The sequence below is a fragment of the Lagenorhynchus albirostris genome, chromosome 11, assembly GCF_949774975.1.
Source record: "Lagenorhynchus albirostris chromosome 11, mLagAlb1.1, whole genome shotgun sequence".
Taxonomy (NCBI): Eukaryota; Metazoa; Chordata; class Mammalia; order Artiodactyla; family Delphinidae; genus Lagenorhynchus; species Lagenorhynchus albirostris.
This window is the reverse complement of record NC_083105.1, coordinates 87,608,128-87,626,673: the sequence shown is the minus strand read 5'-3', so window position 1 is coordinate 87,626,673 and position 18,546 is coordinate 87,608,128. Positions and strand designations below refer to the sequence as shown.

The window sequence follows — 18,546 nt, the reverse complement described above, 5'->3', positions numbered from 1 at the left end:
ATATGATTTATTTATTTATATTTATATAAAAGAACAGAACTTTAAGTAAAGGGTGGGGAGAGGAATGGAGGAGGGAAGGTTTACCAAGAAGTTCTACATCTGTATAAAACTTCACAGGTCAGGGGACAACAACACAGTGAAGTTATGGGAAAAAAATGAAATTATGTAGTAATGTACCATTACCCTTCAGCCAGTAACACTTTGAACATACCCAGTGGGACATGTTACTTCTCTCAGCAGAAGACCACCCACATTTTTTTCAACGGGAAAATGCATTTTTTATTGTGGTAAAACATATAATGTTAAATTTACCATCTTAACCAATTTTTGAAGGTACAGTTCAGTGGTATTAGGTATATTCATATTGTCGTACAACAAATCTCTAGACGTTTTCATCCTGCAACACTGAAATTCTATACTTACTAAATACTAATACTCTCTCTTGTCTTCTTCCAGTTTTGGGGAACTGAATTTTTATTTTCTGCTTCTATGGTTTTGACTTCTTTAAATACTTCATATGGGTGGAATCATACAATATTTGTCCTTTTGTGACTGGTTTATTTCACTAAGCATAATATTTTTGAGGCTCAGCCATGTTGTAGCATGTGATAGGATTTCCTTCCTTTTAAGGCTGCATAATATTCCATTATATGTATATACCATATTTTCCTCATCCATTCATCTGTTGATGGACATTTGGATTGCTTCTACCTCCTGGATATTTTGAATAATGCTGTGATAAACATGGATGTGCAAATATCTCTTTGAGATCCTTTTTTTAAGTCTTTTGGATATATACCCAGAAGTGGGATTGCTGAATCTTATGATGATCCTGTGACTCTGGGTAATAATACTGGATGTAAAAGGAATTTACTTATGGATATAAGTGTGGGCTGTAAGAAAGATGAGTAGATAAATTTTGTTAAAATCAAAGTGCAAATAAAACATCTATAACCAGTGGGCTTGAAAGTCTTCTATTTTTTTTAGAACACTGACTATGTTGCTTTGTTGTCTTCATTTTAATTTGGTTTTCTCCAATATTAGCGAGGTTTTATAAATGAAAAATTTTTCAGCTGACTTCCTGGAAATACTACCTTTGAGAATGTCTAGCGACTCCCCTCACAGTTCGCCTTTGCTGTTCATTTGGGACTAAAGAATAGCTTGTCATCCTGGCCATCTCACATCATTATCTAGCTTCTTAGAAATCAGCTAATGACATTAATTAAAAAATAACAACTTTGACTGTCCTGCTCTAATAATCTGATGTTGTAACCAAGTTAGAAAATGAGGGACTTCCCTGGCGATCCAGTGCTTAAGGCTCTGTGCTCCCAATGCAGGGGTGCAGGTTCCATCCCTGGTTGAGGACTAAGATCCCACATACCGTGCAGCACGGTTGGAATAACTAACAAAATTGGCTTTAAAAAGAAAGGAAGAAAGAAAATGGTACTTTATCTGATGTACCATGTAAACTGATGTTAATGTTAAAAGGACTAAGAAGTACCAACTGGAATAGAAGAAAGGTGGGTATGCTTTTTATAATAAAAATATTACTAAGTAAAGAAGAAACGCTATTTTAATTCTATGCATATATAAGCATTATGTGATCTTATGATTAATTATTTTTCCCTTTCCTTCTGCTTTTTCTTAGATGTTCTTGGCAGCCCTGTCACTCAGCTTTATTTCTAAGACACTAAGTGCAATCATTATGAAAGGTTCCATCACTCAAATAGAAAGGAGATTTGACATATCATCTTCTACTGTTGGCTTAATTGATGGAAGCTTTGAAATGGGTAATTTTTGTTTCTGTTTTGATTATTACTTAGTAACGAGATTTGCAGAGGTAAAAAAGTGTTCACATACGCTCTACACCATTAATCCTTAACCAGGGGTAAATTGCCCCCATCCCCACCCCCTGCCCAGGGGCAATTTGGCAATATCTGGAGATATTTTTGGTTGTCATTGCTGAGGATTAGGGAATGTCACTGGCATCTAGTGGTAGAGGCCAAGGATGCCTTGAAACATCCCAAAATGCACAAGACAGCCTCCAAAACAAAGAATTACCTAGTCCAGAATGTCAAAAGTATAGAGGTTAAAAAACCCTGATTTACACAAACTCATTGCCTGCAAACTAATATTTTGCAGGGCTAAAACTTCTCTTTCTCAAGATGTCCTAGTGCAAAAAAATGTTGGAGAGAGGATTATGATTCTGATGATTTGAGGAGAGGAGAACAATTTTGAAGCAATCTTTGTTAGGGTCTACTGTTGAACTGAGTATAAAATTTGGGGTTAAAAGTCTTTTTTTTTTTTTTTAGAACATTGAGTATATTGTTTCGTTGTCTTCATTTTAATTTGGATTTCTCCAATAACAGTGAGGTTTTATATAATTATTTAACATTCTTTTCTCTTACTTTATGAACTGGTCGCTGATTACCTCTGCCCATTTTCCTCCCCCCCCCTTTTAATGATTTGAAGGGATTCAAATTTATGTCTGTTGTATAGATTACACATATTTTTTACAAGTTTGCTCTTTATCTTTTAACCTTTTAAAAATATACTTGTTTATTGAATGTTTAAAAAATAATTGTGTAAAGGAAGACCCATCTATCTTTTGGTCATGAATTCTGCCTTTTCATGATTCAGAGGCTATTACACCATACATATCCTTCACTTTTCCACCTTCTTGGTTTAATGAAACCATCTAGAACTTTAGTATTAGACTGTGATTAGCTTTAAATTCTAATTCATGGTATATCTCTTTATATTGAGGAATTGATTCTTATTATCTTTGTTAAACTTTGTAGCTATTTAAAAGCAATTATTTGGACATGGTTATAAGTTTTACTGGTTTCCTTCTTAACACTATTTCTTGAACCTTATGACTTCAAGTCTCATCTTTAGTTTTTCTGGAGTATATCTTCAAGTAGCTTTTTTTTTCCAGAAATAATTGAACATAAGACATATTTTCTGAGCCCTTGCATGTTGGAAAATGTATTTATTTTACTATCATAGTCAACTGATAATTTGAGTATGAAATTAAAACTTCAGAATCTTTTTTTCTCAGAACATTAAAAACATGTATCTACTGTGTTATAACGCAATATTATACATAAGAAATCATTACCAGTATCATTGTCATGCACTGATAGGACCTCTTCTTTATGCCTGAATTTCAGAAATTTTACCAACATATACCTAGGATGGTCTCTTTTACATTATTTATGCTGGAGAAATGTAGAAATTTTTATCTGATGTCTTAAGCCTTCCTTTACCTCAGGAAATTTATTTTCTATATTTAAATTTGTTCCTTCCCCTCTATATTCTTCTGAAACATATATGAATATTAAATTTTCTGGCTATTTTTTCACTTTAAGTTTTTCTTTCTAAAATTCGACCTTTTTTTTTTCTTGAAACTCCATCAGTCTTTGCTGATGCCATCTTTCATCTTATTGTATCAGGTCCCAATATGTACATTTCTGTAGAGTATTTAAAATTTTCAACAATACTTTATTGTTCTCTTATTATTTTTAGTCTGCTAGTTCTTATTTTATGGATGCAACATACCTTTGTACCTCTAGAGATACTAACTGGAGTTTTTCAAAATGTCTTCTCTTCTTAGTTTCCTCATTTAACTGTTTTCTTTATGGGTTACTTTATCTGCTGGTTCAGTTTGGTGCTTTTACTTCATGTTATTTTTTTCCATCAAATGTTCAGTAATTCTTGGTTGTTGTCTGTTCGTTATTATACTTGTAGCTCCAGATGGACTGGAATTGGTCATGACCCCCACCACTTAGATTGGCCTTTTTCCTCTTTTGAATCTAAATAACTTATAGCTAACATTAAATCTCAAGTGACCTCTCCTCCAGGAAACTTTCCTGAAACCTCTAATTAATTTAAGCTTCCCCTTTCTCTGGTCTAAGAGTACTTCTGTCCATTTATCTATTTTTGTCACTGGTAGGTAAGTTCTTTTAGAGCAGATACCATGCACTGTTTATTCTTTTCCTCTATTTCTGGCTTCTAACCCCATGACAGGTACTTAATAAGAATTTAAAGATTTCTAGGAGTGAATGAAAAATGCATGAATAAATACCTTCCCTCAGGTATTTTTGTCCATTTTTCTCCATTCCAGTACAACCCACTCAACTCCAAATTCTTCATAAAATTTTGCTTCACTGATATCGCCAAGTAATTCAAGTACTTTAGTTCTTATCTAAAGTCAATTCTGCTTATTATTAACACCACACAACTTTATAGTGAGTGGCTTAAGGTAAGTGAGTTTCATCCCAGGTAATTAAATTACCCAGGGACTTCCCCAGTGGTGCAGTGGTTAAGAATCCACCTGCCAATGCAGGGTACACGGGTTCGATCCCTGGTCTGGGAAGATCCCACATGCCACAGAGCAACTAAGCCCATGAGCCAAAACTACTGAGCCCACGTGCCACAAGTACTGATCTCATGTGCCGCAACTACAGAGCTCATGTGCTGCAACTACTGAAGCCCACGTGCCTAGAGCCCAGGCTCCACAACAAGAGAAGCCACCACAGCGAGAAGGCTACGCATCACAACAGAGTAGCCCCAGCTCGCCACAACTAGAGAAAGCCTGCGCACAGCAACAAAGACCCAACACAGCCAAAATAAATAAATAAGTAAATAATAAATGAATGAATGAATAAATAAATAAAGGCAGAGTCTATTTAAAAAAAAAATTACCCGATCTTTGAGGCATGGTACCATGTCTTATGCTCTATCTGTGGCTCCATTCTGTGGCCTTCCATTCTACTGGACACAAAATTGGACTCAGTCACTGTTTGCTATAATCAATCATATCAAAATAATTTTGTTTTCTTTCTAGGAAATTTGCTTGTGATTTTATTTGTGAGTTACTTTGGAGCCAAATTACACAGACCAAAACTAATCGGAATTGGTTGCTTCGTTATGGGAATTGGAAGTATTTTGACTGCTTTACCTCATTTCTTCATGGGATAGTAAGTGGCTCTATGCCATCAGTGATCATTTCCTTGTAAATTAATGGTATAATTTTATTTTTTTCCTTTTAAATAAGCAGTCCCCTTTTGAGAAGAATATCCACTAAGTGTGTGTAGAAATGGAGTATATTTTCTATGTAATAATTAAATTGTTTTATCTACCATGACTCTCATTGATATTAAAATATGAATAGCAATAAATGAGTAGTTTCACAGAAAATAAATAAGCTTTTTAGTATGATATGTATTTCATGTCTTTGCCTACAAGATTTTGATAATATTTAATAAGTCTTTGTTACCAAACTCAGGTCCAGCTGCTCACCACTCGAAAATCAATACCTGAGAGGCAATTGTTGGTAGAAAGGCAAGTTGCTTTTAATCAGAATGCCAACAATCTAGGAAGAAGGTGGACTCATGTCCCCCCAAACCAACTCCCATGATTCTGTTTGGCTATAAAAGTTTTTAAAGGGAAAAGGGAAGTAATGTCAGTTAATCATTGAGATAGAGGGTCGAAGTCGTCACCATCCCCCACTGTGTGCAGGCTTGTTGGCTTCTTGTGATTTTTCTTTAGATGCTATCTTGTTCACATAGTTTGTTCATGAGATTACTGAAGGGAAAGCTAGGGAAGAGATCTGGTCATCTGTTAATTACTCATTCTTCATTTCTACTTTGATCTACAGAAAGAACCAACAGGTTAGGCAAGGTATTGTGTGATCAAAAGATTTGAAAGGTGTACTTGGGTTGGTGATGAGTAGAGTATGGGGCGCCTGATTTAAATGTTAGTTACAATCTAGTTTTGCTAAAGTGACAGGACAAAGGGGCCTCCTGCAGAACCTCTTTCCTGCCAAAAGCTGCTTACAACTTCACCACTCAACTCACTGCGGTATGGGTTTTCCCACTACCATCTCCACTGAGACTTCTTCCTAAGTCACTGTGTAGTTTTAATTAGAGTCAGATACTAATGACAGGAAACCAAAAATAGTGATGGCTTAAATAAGATAAGAGCTTATTGTTTACATAAAAAATTGTAGCCAACCCAGCCCTTGACTGGCCTTGACTTCACGGTCTAAATTGTGGCAATGTTGTTCCTTGCAACAGGATAGAAGGGAAGAAGAATAAGAAGAAACAGAATGCACACAGGCTGAGACTTAAGAAATATTTTCAGAAGCATAACCCTTCTACCAACTTCACATTAGCCAGAACTTTGTTACACCTCACATTCAGATAGAAAGTCATTGAGAAAAATAGACCTTACTTCAGGTGTCCCCTTCCCAGCTAAAGATCCCAGGTTCTGTTACCATAGAAGGAAAGAAGAATGGATATTGAGAGCCAATGAGCAGTTTCTGCTAAAGATATCAATTACTTACTCATTATCAACGCCAACAGCCATGCCTTTTGGTTACTATATTAATTACTCTATTTGACCCTCATAAGTTCTTTCTTCTTCCTGGTGCTGTTCCTTCTTATTTTCATCATATTACTCTCTCTTGATTTATTTCCTCCTTTTGGCTTCTCCATCATGCCCATCTTTTCCTTCTGCTACTGACACCATAAGGTCAGTATTGCCTAAGCTCCCTCTTCAATCTTCTTCACTTTTCATTCTACATGATTTGTGTGGAGTACATGCATTAAATGCAACTATCACTGTACACAGTGAGTTTATCTTATACTCAAGATCTATATAACCAACCACCTCATGGGTATCTCCAACCTAACATCCTACAAACATTTTGCATCCATATATTCAGAACAGAATTCATCCCTGTGCCATCACCAGCTCAGATTTTTCACATTCACTCTTTCAGCAATGATTCATTTAGCCACAGAGGAACTCAAACTAAAGTCAAGGGTCTCATCCTAGACTTATTCTTTACTTCAATACACATGACCAGTGGTCACCAAATCTTGCTTATTCTGCCTGCTATCTGTCATAGTTGTTGCCCTTAACCTGATAGAGGATTCTATCATCTCTGGCCTGGACTTTTTGCCTCCCAACTCCACTTCATTCTAACTCATATTCTATACTACAGTATTGATTTAAAAAATAAGAATCTAATTTTTTTACTACCACTTAAAACTCCCAATATCCTAGAGCAGTATTTTTCTTTATTTTTGATATTTATTTATTTTGGCTGCACCAGGTCTTACTTGCGGCATGTGGACTTCTTAGCTGCAGCATGCAGGATCTAGTTCCCCAACCAGGGATTAAACCCAGGCCACCTGCCCTGGGAGCTCAGACTCTGATCCACTGGACCACCAGGAAAGTCCCGTATCCTAGAGCAGGATTTTTCAAACTTCAGATCCTGAACCACTCATGGACCAAGAAATCAATTAAGATTATTAAGACCAACAATTTTTGGATAGGATAGGATAGGATAGAATAGAATAGAAGAAAACACAATGAGAGTGGGGATAAATATTATTCTGTAAAACTTTTGTTTTGGTTGTACATAAATTTGTGTGTGTGTGGATATCCATGTATTGTGATTGTGATGCAAAATATATTTCTCATTGTTAGTAACAAAGTATTGAAAACCTTTTGCCTATGAATTACTATCTAGGTTCATTTGCATATCTAAGCTCATTTGCATATACAGGTCACTCACTGATTTGGTCCTTGACTATCTTCCTAGCTTTATTTTACACTGCTTCCAATGACTGAGGACCACACTCTAGGCCTACAGTTTGCCAAATGTGCCATAATATGTCATAGCTTTGTTCTTAGTGTTTCTACAGCTTTGAATGATTTTCTTTGTCTATTAAACTATCCATCTTCAAGACACATCTCATATGGAATCCTCACTGTGAAGTCTTCTCTAATCCACATCTTTCCAAACCTGCAAGCCAAGCTGATAATCCCTTTTTCCTTTACGAAAACTCAGGACCTGGTATATTAACCTTATCATATCTTTGATTGTATATGTTTACCTTAGGGGGTGTAAGATGTTTTAAGTAAAAAAACCGTGTGTTTTATTTCTAGTGATTTGGAGCTGAGCATAATGCCTGGCATAGAGTAAGTTGCCCTCAGACTTCACAGGGTACCTCAGTATTTTAATTTATATATTTTATTGAAGTATAATGGACAATTTATATTAGTATCAGGTGTACAACATAGTGATTCATTATTTTTATAGATTATACTCCATTTATAGTTATAAAATTTTGGCTATATTCCCTGTGCTGTACATCTTTGTATCTTATTTCTTTTTTTAACATCTTTATTGGAATATAATTGCTTTACAATGGGATGTTAGTTTCTGCTTTATAACAAAGTGAAGCAGCTATACATATACATATATCCCCATATCTCCTGTCTCTTGTGTTTCCCCCTCATCCTCCCTATCCCACTCCGCTAGGTGGTCACAAAGCACCGAGCTGATCTCCCTGTGCTATGCGGCTGCTTCCCACTAGCTATCTATTTTACATTTGGTAGGGTATATATGTCCATGCCACTCTCTCACTTCGTCCCAGCTTACCCTTCCCCCTCCCTGTGTCCTCAAGTCCATTCTCTATGTCTGCGTCTTTATTCCCGTCCTGCCCCTAGGTTCTTCAGAACCTTTTTTTTAGATTCCATATACATGTGTTAACATACAGTATTTGTTTTTCTCTTTCTGACTTACTTCACTTTGTATGACAGACTCTAGGTCCATCCACCTCACTACAAATAACTCAATTTTGTTTCTTTTTATGGCTGAGTAGTATTCCATTGTATATATGTGCCACATTCTCTTTATCCATTCATCTGTTGATGGACATGTAGGTTGCATCCATATCCTGATTATTGTAAGTAGAGCTGCAATGAACATTTTGGTACATGACTCTTTTTCAGTTATGGTTTTCTCAGGGTATATGCCCAGTAGTGGGATTGCTGGGTCATATGGTAGTTCTATTTTTAGTTTTTTAAGGAACCTCCATACTGTTCTCCATAGTGGCTATATCAATTTACATTCCCACCAACAGTGCAAGAGGGTTCCCTTTTCTCTACACCCTCTCCAACATTTATTGTTGGTAGATTTTTTGATGATGGCCATTCTGACTGGAGTGAGGTGATACCTCATTGTAGTTTTGATTTGCATTTCTCTAATGATTAGTGATGTTGAGCATTCTTTCATGTGTTTGTTGGCAATCCGTATATCTTATTTGGAGAAATGTCCGTTTAGGTCTCAGCCCATTTCTGGATTCGGTTGCTTTTTTCACATTGAGTTGCATGAGCTGCTTGTAAATTTTGGAGATTAATCCTTTGTCAGTTGCTTCATTTGCAAATATTTTCTCCCATTCTGAGGGTTGTCTTTTCGTCTTGTTTATGGTTTCCTTTGCTGTGCAAAAGCTTTGAAGTTTCATTAGGTCCGATTTGCTTATTTTTGTTTTTATTTCCATTTCTCTACGAGGTGGGTCCAAAAGGATCTTGCTGTGATTTATGTCCTAGAGTGTTCTGCCTATGTTTTCCTCTAAGAGTTTTATAGTGTCTGGCCTTACATTTATGTCTTTATTCCATTTTGAGTTTATTTTTGTGTATGGTGTTAGGGAGTGTTATAATTTCATTCTTTTACATGTAGCTGTCCAGTTATCCCAGCATGACTTATTGAAGAGGCTGTCTTTTCTCCATTGTATATTCTTGCCTCCTTTATCAAAAATAAGGTGACCATATGTGCATGGGTTTATCTCTGGGCTTTCTATCCTGTTCCTTTGATCTATATTTCTGTTTTTGTGCCAGTACCATACTGTCTTGATTACTGTAGCTTGTAGTATAGGAGCCTGATTCCTCCAGCTCCCTTTTTCTTTCTCAAGATTGCTTTGGCTATTCAGTGTCTTTTGTGTTTCCATACAAATTGTGAATTTTTTTATTCTAGTACTGTGAAAAATGCCATTGGTAATTTGATTAGGATTGCATTGAATCTGTAGATTACTTTGGTAGTATAGTCATTTTCACAGTGTTGATTCTTCCAATCCAAGAACATAGTATATCTCTCCATCTGTATCATCTTTAATTTCTTTCATTAGTGTCTTATAGTTTTCTGCATGCACATCTTTTTTCTCCTTAGGTAGATTTATTCCTAGGTATTTTATTCTTTTTGTTGCAATGGTAAATGGGAGTGTTTCCTTAATTTCTCTTTCTGATTTTTCATCATTAGTGTATAGGAATGCAAGAGATTTCTGTGCATTAATTTTGTATCCTGCAACTTTACCAGATTCATTGATTAGCTCTAGTAGTTTTCTGGTAGCATCTTTAGGATTCTCTATGTTTAGTATCATGCATCTGCAAACAGTGACAGCTTTACTTCTTCTTTTCTGATTTGGATTCCTTTTATTTCTTTTTCTTCTCTAATGGCTGTGGCTAAAACTGTGCTCTCTTCCATGGCTCTGAAGCTTCCCTCCCACCCTCTGTCTCTGCCAGTGAAGGGGCTTCCTAGTGTGTGGAAACTTTTCCTCCTTCACAGCTCTTTCCCAGAGGTGCATGTCCTGTCCCTATTCTTTTGTCTCTGTTTTTTATTTTGCCCTACCCAGGTACGTGGGGAGTTTCTTGCCTTTTGGGAAGTCTGAGGTCTTCTGCCAGTGTTCAGTAGGTGTTCTGTAGGAGTTGTTCCACATGTAGTTGTTTTTCTGATGTACCTGTGGGGAGGAAGGTGATCTCCGCATCTTACTCCTCCATCATCTTTAAGGTCTCCTTCCTTATTTTATACCTAGTAGTTTGTACCTCTTAACTGCCCTTACCCTATATTCCCCCCTTCCCCCACTCCTCTTCTCACCGGTAACCACTAGTTTGTTCTCTGTACCTGTGAGTCTGTTTGTGTTTTGTTATATTTGTTCTTTTTTTCTTTTTAGATTTCACATGTAAGTGAAAATATACAGTATTTGTCTTTCTCTGCCTGACTTATTTTACTAAGCTTAATACCTTTCGGTCCATTCATGTATTTTTAAATATCAGCATTTGTCCCTATTCTAGGTCCATTCTATTGTTCCTATTAAGTGCTTCCTTATCAGATTCAAATGGATTAGAACTTTTTAAACTAAGTTTTGAAGAGTCAGGCATATGACTGTGTGTGATTATAAATTGATTTTGAAATTTTAGATTGTAACCATCTTTGAAGATAATTCAAAAGATTGATAAATACAGTTAGCAGTTTTTTAAAAGCATGAAACCAAGATATTTCATATGTTGCCCAGAATATAAGCACTGCTAGGATGAGAGCAACATGGTACTCCACCTTGCCTGGGGAGTACTGCATTATATTTCTTAGTGAACGCTCCCATTTCACTGTTACCCATCACCACTCCTAAAATATAAGCTGGGAAACTGACAGAGTATCCTGATAATTTGGAGAAGAGAATGGTGCAAATAAAGGGGAAGATTCCGCTGTATTTCTGGGAAAAGTGAAAATGCTCAGTAAATATAGTGATGTTCTTACAGTTACAGGTATTCTAAAGACACCCCTATTAATCCATCAGAGAATTCAACATCAAGCTTATCAACTTGTTTGATTAATCAAAATTTGTTACTCAATAGAACATCACTGGAGATAGTGGGAAAAGGTAAGAATTGAACTGGCACTAGTGAATATTAGTGTCACTAATAAATATTCTAAAATTTAACAATTTAATTACATCATTAAAAAACGATTGTGGGGGCTTCCCTGGTGGCGCAGTGGTTGAGAGTCCGCCTGCCGATGCAGGGGACATGGGTTCGTGCCCTGGTCCGGGAGGATCCCACATGCCGTGGAGCGGCTGGGCCCGTGAGCCATGGCCTCTGAGCCTGCGCGTCTGGAGCCTGTGCTCCGCAACGGGAGAGGCCACAACAGTGAGAGGCCCACGTACCGCAAAAAAAAAAAAAAAAAAAAAGATTGTGATATCCATTAGCAAAATTGATTTAAAAGACAAATAGGAAAAACATTTGCATCTTATATATGTAAGACAAAAATCATAGTGTTAATATATATTATATATAAAGACCTTCTAGAAGTAATAAGAAAAGAGGAATATTTTGATATGAAATTGGCAAAGAATATATGCAATTAATATACAGAAAAGGAAGTGGTATAAATATGTTAAAACAATTTTACTCTTTAAGAAAAATTCAAATTCTTACACCAATTCAAGATTTTTTACCTATTATAACACAAATCATAAGTTTTAATTATAAATTATAGTACTAGTTAAAGATTTTCCTACCTACTAGATAGGAAAGATTAAAAATAAAAAGAAATGAGGTAGAGGATAAAGACACATTTTATGTATTATGGGGAGTGTATAAATTTCTCTTTTGGAGGTTAATTTTCAATATGGTAAAGAACAAAAATATGCACAACTGCTTAAATCAGCAATTCTACTTTTATTGCTTTATCTTAAGGAAATAATCAGGAATGTGCAGAAGGATTTATTTATCATTATAGCCATGGCATCCCTGTTTAACAGAATGAAAAATTAGAAATATTGTGTGAGTACATAGAAAAAATTGATTAAATAAATGATGAAACTTATTCAGCACACTATTATGCAGTCATTAAAATCCTGATATGAGAACATAAAGAATATTATGCATATTTTTATGTTCACTAAAAATGTGAAAGATATAAACAAACATTAGAAGTGGTACTCTGTGTGTGGAGGGATGGCAGATAATTTTTACTTGTTTTCTTTGTGCTTTTCTGTATTGTCAAATTTTGTAACGTGACTATAAATCACTTTATAATTAGAAAAAAAGCAAAAAAATTCTTAAATGGAATAATTAAATGGTTAAGTTAGTTGACTTTTCAAAAGGAATGCTAAAATTAATGTTTAAGATAAAACACTCTCTTGTCTACGTAGGTTGGGAAAAGGAATCTGGGTCACATATGTGGATATATATTCTATTGGGTAATATGCTTCGTGGAATTGGGGAAACGCCCATAACACCCTTGGGGATTTCTTACATCGATGATTTTGCTAAAGAAGGACATTCTTCTTTTTATTTAGGTAATGTACAGAAAATATTAGATTTTATGGTTACTTTCCCTGGGTGTACCTTGAAATAACAGTGCTCCTAAACTCATTCTTTTACTTTAAAAATTACTTAGAGAAATATATTGTATTACTTTAAAAAACTGAATAAGAACCATGTATTATTGGCATTTGATAAAAATGTTTTGTAATATTTTCAGGTAATTTGTTTGCAGTAACAATGATTGGTCCAATCATTGGCTTTTTACTCCTATCTCTGTTTTCTAAAATGTATGTGGATGTTGGATACGTAGATCTGAGTAAGTACAATCAGAACAAGGTAACATGATAATGCTTTTCAAGTACCTGACACCATTCTTTCAAATAACTGAATTCACTCTTTCAGTGGCCCTTTGCTGACTAATTGTCAAAAGTTACAAATAGGTAATGTGTTAATAACTAGAATAAAAATAAACTTCAGCTCCTATCTACATCAGGCTTTTACAACTAAGCACAAAATAAGAAAATTTAACAAACTTAAGATTACTTCACCCCAAATAATTGCAGGTCTCTCAATGTGCCTACTAATGTCACTTCCCCACATTTACCCTCTCTCCCGTCTCGATTTGCATAGTTCTTAAAGTCTTTTCCAATATGTGGCTCCTCTTCAGAGATGCCTTACTTCACCATCTCCTACTGGCCCCAAGTTAAATGTCCCTATTAATCACCAAGAGCATGCCTTTATTGTAGCCTTTGTCACAATAAGCCATAAATATTTGTGCCACTGATCTTCCATCTCTTTTAGAACATAACAGTATGATATCTGTCTTAACATATAAGTAATTAGTGTTTAGAAATAAACAAATCTGATTTTCTATTTCACCAGGACTACATAGAGTAGACATCACAGCAGACCAACAATAAACACAATCTGAAAGTATTTTAATATAAAGCTAAAACGTGGACCTGATGGAATGTGTTATGTCTTCTATTTTGGATGTGTGAATTAGAGTAGGTTCACATTCCAAGTGTTTCTACTCGATCATTTCCAGGTTCATCCTTGTTTTTATCACTAAGCACCTAGAAATAAATGGTTAAAGTCCTTAGAATGATAGATTTGTAACCTCTTTTCTATAGTCAGAAATCACTACTCAACAGTATTTAGGTCCATGGTGATCCCATTTCTAGCACTGAACGTCTAGACCTTATTATATCTTCTCTTAATTCAGTTATGGGTATGATGTAAATGTATTGTGAAGTACATTTTGGCAAACTCCAATGCCAAAGGAGCCAACGAGATAACATAAGTGAATAAAGAGTGTTTGGTGTGGCGGTTAAACTTGGAAGAATCGTTGGTGGTGAACTGCCCTCTGTACACACCTGAAAGTGCATATACTGCTCAGCCTCAACCTATTCTTTTCATGAAGAAATTTGGATCCAGCATTGACTAAATCTTCTGATTGGTTTTCAAGAAAATCCTGGAATCCAGATTTTCATGTGGAAGCTTTCAATTTTTAAAACAATGTGTGAACAAAAGAAAACACTTTGGCAGGCTATGTCTAGCCAGGTTATGACCTCTAGTTCCTATGTGTACACCAGGGATAGAACACAAAAAAATGTTATCAAAATGACACTTCTGATGGATGATGAATAAGTACTTAGCATGTAGATGGAGTCACTGATTTTATCAATCATTTCTGCAGTCTGTCAGAGTTGCTGATTATGGAATAATATGAACATGTAAATCAATTTTAAACTCAGAGCTGTATATATTTGAAAACCACTTCAATAAATAGAATTAATAATTTATTTCTATATATCAAGTCAATGTTTTCTCACATTAAAGTTTTCTTATAGATCAAAGAGTAACAACACCATTATTGTGCTTCAAACATCTATGGTGTGTGTGTGTGTGTGTGTGTGTGTGTGTGTGTGTGTGTGTGTGTGTGTGTGTGTGATGCTTTCTTATTAGAATGTTTATATTTATAAATTTAAATATATACTGAAACTTTATATTTACTGAAACAGCTCATTTATACTTGTTTAGATATAGCACATACATGGCACTCACACAGCTTTAAAGGGAAATATTATTGAAATAAAATGGTTAAATTATCCCTAAAATTTAGAGTCTAAATTTTAAACTCAGATTTTCATTATACGTATATCTTCACCATTATCATCCTCTGTGCTGTCAAGGAGTTGGAAATGCAGGTTCTAGGGGGAAAAAACCCCACTACTGGCTCTGAGAATTTCTTGCGAAGTGCTGTAAATTTCATTGGTTTCTTGACCTCAGGAGATGGTGCCAATAGAAGTTTTCAGACAATGAGTATCATGCTTTCCATAAATGGCCCTTAAATAGTTTGCAGGCTTCAACTGTTCAATGGTGGCTGCTGTTGTCATGTCACCAGAAAAGCCACCAAGTTCACACAGGCTCAGGCAATGACAACAATGTCATGACTGACTCCTGGACAACAGCAATTGTAAGATGTCATGACTTACACTTATTTCAAAGATAAAAAGTGTGAAAAAAAGAAAAGAGTGTCTCAGAATTGATGAAACATCATTTACTTTCTTCATCTATGGAGGACAGCAATTACTACAATTATTACCTGAAATTTTTACATTTCAAAATAATTTTTGACTGGCTTCTTCTAATTCTTTATTCTAGGCACTATCAGAATAACTCCTAAGGACTCTCGTTGGGTTGGTGCGTGGTGGCTTGGTTTCCTTGTGGCTGGACTAATATCCATTATTTCTTCTATACCATTCTTTTTCTTGCCCCCAAATTTGGATAAACCAAGGAAAGAAAAAAAAGCCTCAGTATCTTTGCCTGTGCAAAATGAGGAAAAGAGTCAAACGGCTCATTTGACCAAGCAGGGGCAAAATGTTAGTGAAACTGTAGCTGGTAAGTATTTCACATTCACAGTCAATTTGGAATTGTTAATCCCAGTGAAAGGGAGGGGTGAATATTCCAAAATAATAAGTCATACTCAAGTCATCTAAATAAAGTTCGATTTCTTCTTTACTAAATTTGGCTAAATTATTCTTCTAAGTTCCTACTAAAATTTGTAAATATTTTCTGAACACATATCAACTCTGAAGGGAAGGGGATTAGGCTTGTGATCTTTAGCAGGGAGAAACCAATCAAAGGCTAAAAATATCTGTTATTTGTAAACCAAAGAGTATATATTCATTTCCAAATTACATAGTACAAACTATGAGGATTAAAACGTCTTTCTCTTTCTTCCTTCCTTCCTTCCTTCCTTCCACCCTCCCTCCCTCCCTCCTGTCCTTCCTCCCTCCCTCCCTCTCTCTCTCTTTCCTTTCTCTCTCTTTCTCTTTCTTTCTTTCTTTCTTTCTTTCTTTCTTTCTTTCTTTCTTTCTTTCTTTCTTTTCTTTCTTTCTTTCTTTCCTTCCTTCCTTCCTTCCTTCCTTCCTTCCTTCCTTCCTTCCTTCCTTCCTTCTTTCCTTTCACAAATAGTACCAGGAAGCATACTACGCCCTGGTAATAGAATATTGCCTCTGTTTTCCAAGTATTTACAATATAATGGGGTTGTACCGAAAAATATATAGACAATTGCCATATAGTGCCTATATAAACAATTATGAGTGCCTATAAATTGGGCAACTTAACTATTCTTAGGTGGAGACAAGGAGTATGGAGAAGGAAATCAGAGGAAGTTTCTCTCTAGATAGAGTAAGATTATTTTCTTGGTAATTATATAGAAAAAACTGCTTACCTAAATATTAAAAAATGAAGTACAAGCAACAGTAGTAGTTAAGGTTATTGTAGTCAGTCATGTGAATAAGAGCCCTCCACCATTTGATAGTGCCCTTCCTTTCAAACATAAGCCCTGAGGGCTAATGGAGAACAATTTAGGAGCAGTAATTTGGGGAACGATCCAGTGGCAGTCAGAGCAAGATAGTGGAAACGATGTTAATAGTGCAGTTTTCAGATTGCACAGAAATGGCAGAATAGTAAGAGTCAAAGCAGAGCAATGCCTGAACCCTTGACAACCTTTTCAAGTTGAAGTTGAAGTCACATTAGAGCTTGTCAGGTGGAGCCCAATTTCTCCCTCTCATCAGTTCTTCCCCTCACTCCTTTTATTGTTACTTTCTCCTCTCCATCACTCTAATCCGAACGCAATGGGGTGACTTGTATTGACTCATGAGAGAAGACTTAAATTTTCAGTCACATTGGTAGCTTGAAATTGGCCATGATGGGAGAAGTTACCACCATTTATTACCGAAATTGGGAGATACTCAAATCAATGTTGTTTTCCCAAGAATCAGTTGTTAAACATTTACCAGCACACCACTGATTTAGGAGTCTTTGAAATTTAACATGCACACTAAAAATGCACACTAAAAATACCATTCCAATAAATTTTCATTTGCTATGCTATTTTCACACTGCAGCAAATTAAATCCATAAAAAGTAGCGGATTATCTAAAAATAAGGAACGTGGTGACTGTGAGCCTCCCCAAAATGGAGAGGATAATGAAGATGCAAAATAGGGCAATTGTAAACATCATCTGTGTTATCAACTGTGTTTGTAAGATAGTGACCAAAATAAGATAGTAAAGAGGTTCTTAATTATGTGCTATTAGGAATGGATGAAATAACTAAGAACATTTAGTCAGAAAATAATATATCTAATTTGAATAGAAACAAGACTAGTTGGTTAGAAAGAAATAAAGATATCAGTTCATTACAAAAAAAAATTGTGAACAAGGAGAGTTGTCCAAAAATGAGCAATTTCTTTCTGAGATAGTCAGCTTAATGAGTTGTTTATTGATTTGTTTATTGAGGATATATAGTGGATCATGATTGTGTAGAAGTTCAGATGACATCCACGTTCTCACTAACCTCAAAAATTCAATGATTTGGTGAGCCCATATACCCCATTTCTTTTGATCAAACATCACAACTCACTTAGAATGCCTCACAAGTCAATTGTCCTTCCTGATTGGAGAGTCCCATGGAGAGAAGTTTAGCATTTTGACCTAACAATTTAAAATGTTATTTATTCCTGCTATACATTTCCTTACATCTTCTTTTTTCGCCTTCTATGCCCTTTGCCCTAATCTTTTTTCTTGTTATTATAAGCAGATGAAACTATTTCTTAGTTACCATTGGATAGAAGGTTTGGTTCTAACCATATCTAACGGAAACCTTTAGAGATCTACAGCAAAAGATCTTTCAAAGTCCACACCATCCAAAACTCAGTAACCATATCTGGTTCTGTCTTGCTAGACTCTGATACTTCCCACTGTTTTTCTAAGTGGTTTCTTCCACTTTTAACTCCCATTACAGCTGGTTAACCTGGTGATCATAGACCCAAATTACATAATTCTTGCTAGGTACAGAAGTTATGGATTTGTTACACACGTGTTTGTAGGCATGTGTTTTTTGCCCTACTGTTATCATAATGTCACTTGAGACACAATATGTCGTTAAGAAAGCTGATGGATAATACTGCCAGATTTACTGAGGCAGTATTTTATGGTAGAAAAGCTATATACCAGGAAACAAGAGATCTGAATCCTGGTACTAAATTGACCTTTATGATTTTTGAAACTTAGTCTTCTTATTTCTGTGAGCTTTGGATTATACTATCTTTAAGATAAATTTCCAGTTAATAAT

General features: G+C 35.5%; 1 protein-coding gene across 1 annotated transcript in view; it reads left to right on the top strand.

Moving 5' to 3' along the window:
• LOC132529084 (solute carrier organic anion transporter family member 1B3-like) overlaps positions 1 to 18,546 on the top strand; it is a 53,361-nt gene that overhangs the window by 15,483 nt on the left and 19,332 nt on the right. Inside the window, exons 2-7 of the mRNA XM_060165332.1 lie at positions 1,649 to 1,790; positions 4,850 to 4,982; positions 11,392 to 11,513; positions 12,786 to 12,932; positions 13,118 to 13,216; positions 15,568 to 15,804. Coding sequence (XP_060021315.1) covers positions 1,649 to 1,790; positions 4,850 to 4,982; positions 11,392 to 11,513; positions 12,786 to 12,932; positions 13,118 to 13,216; positions 15,568 to 15,804 — 880 coding nt within the window. The remainder of the gene's footprint in view (positions 1 to 1,648; positions 1,791 to 4,849; positions 4,983 to 11,391; positions 11,514 to 12,785; positions 12,933 to 13,117; positions 13,217 to 15,567; positions 15,805 to 18,546) is intronic.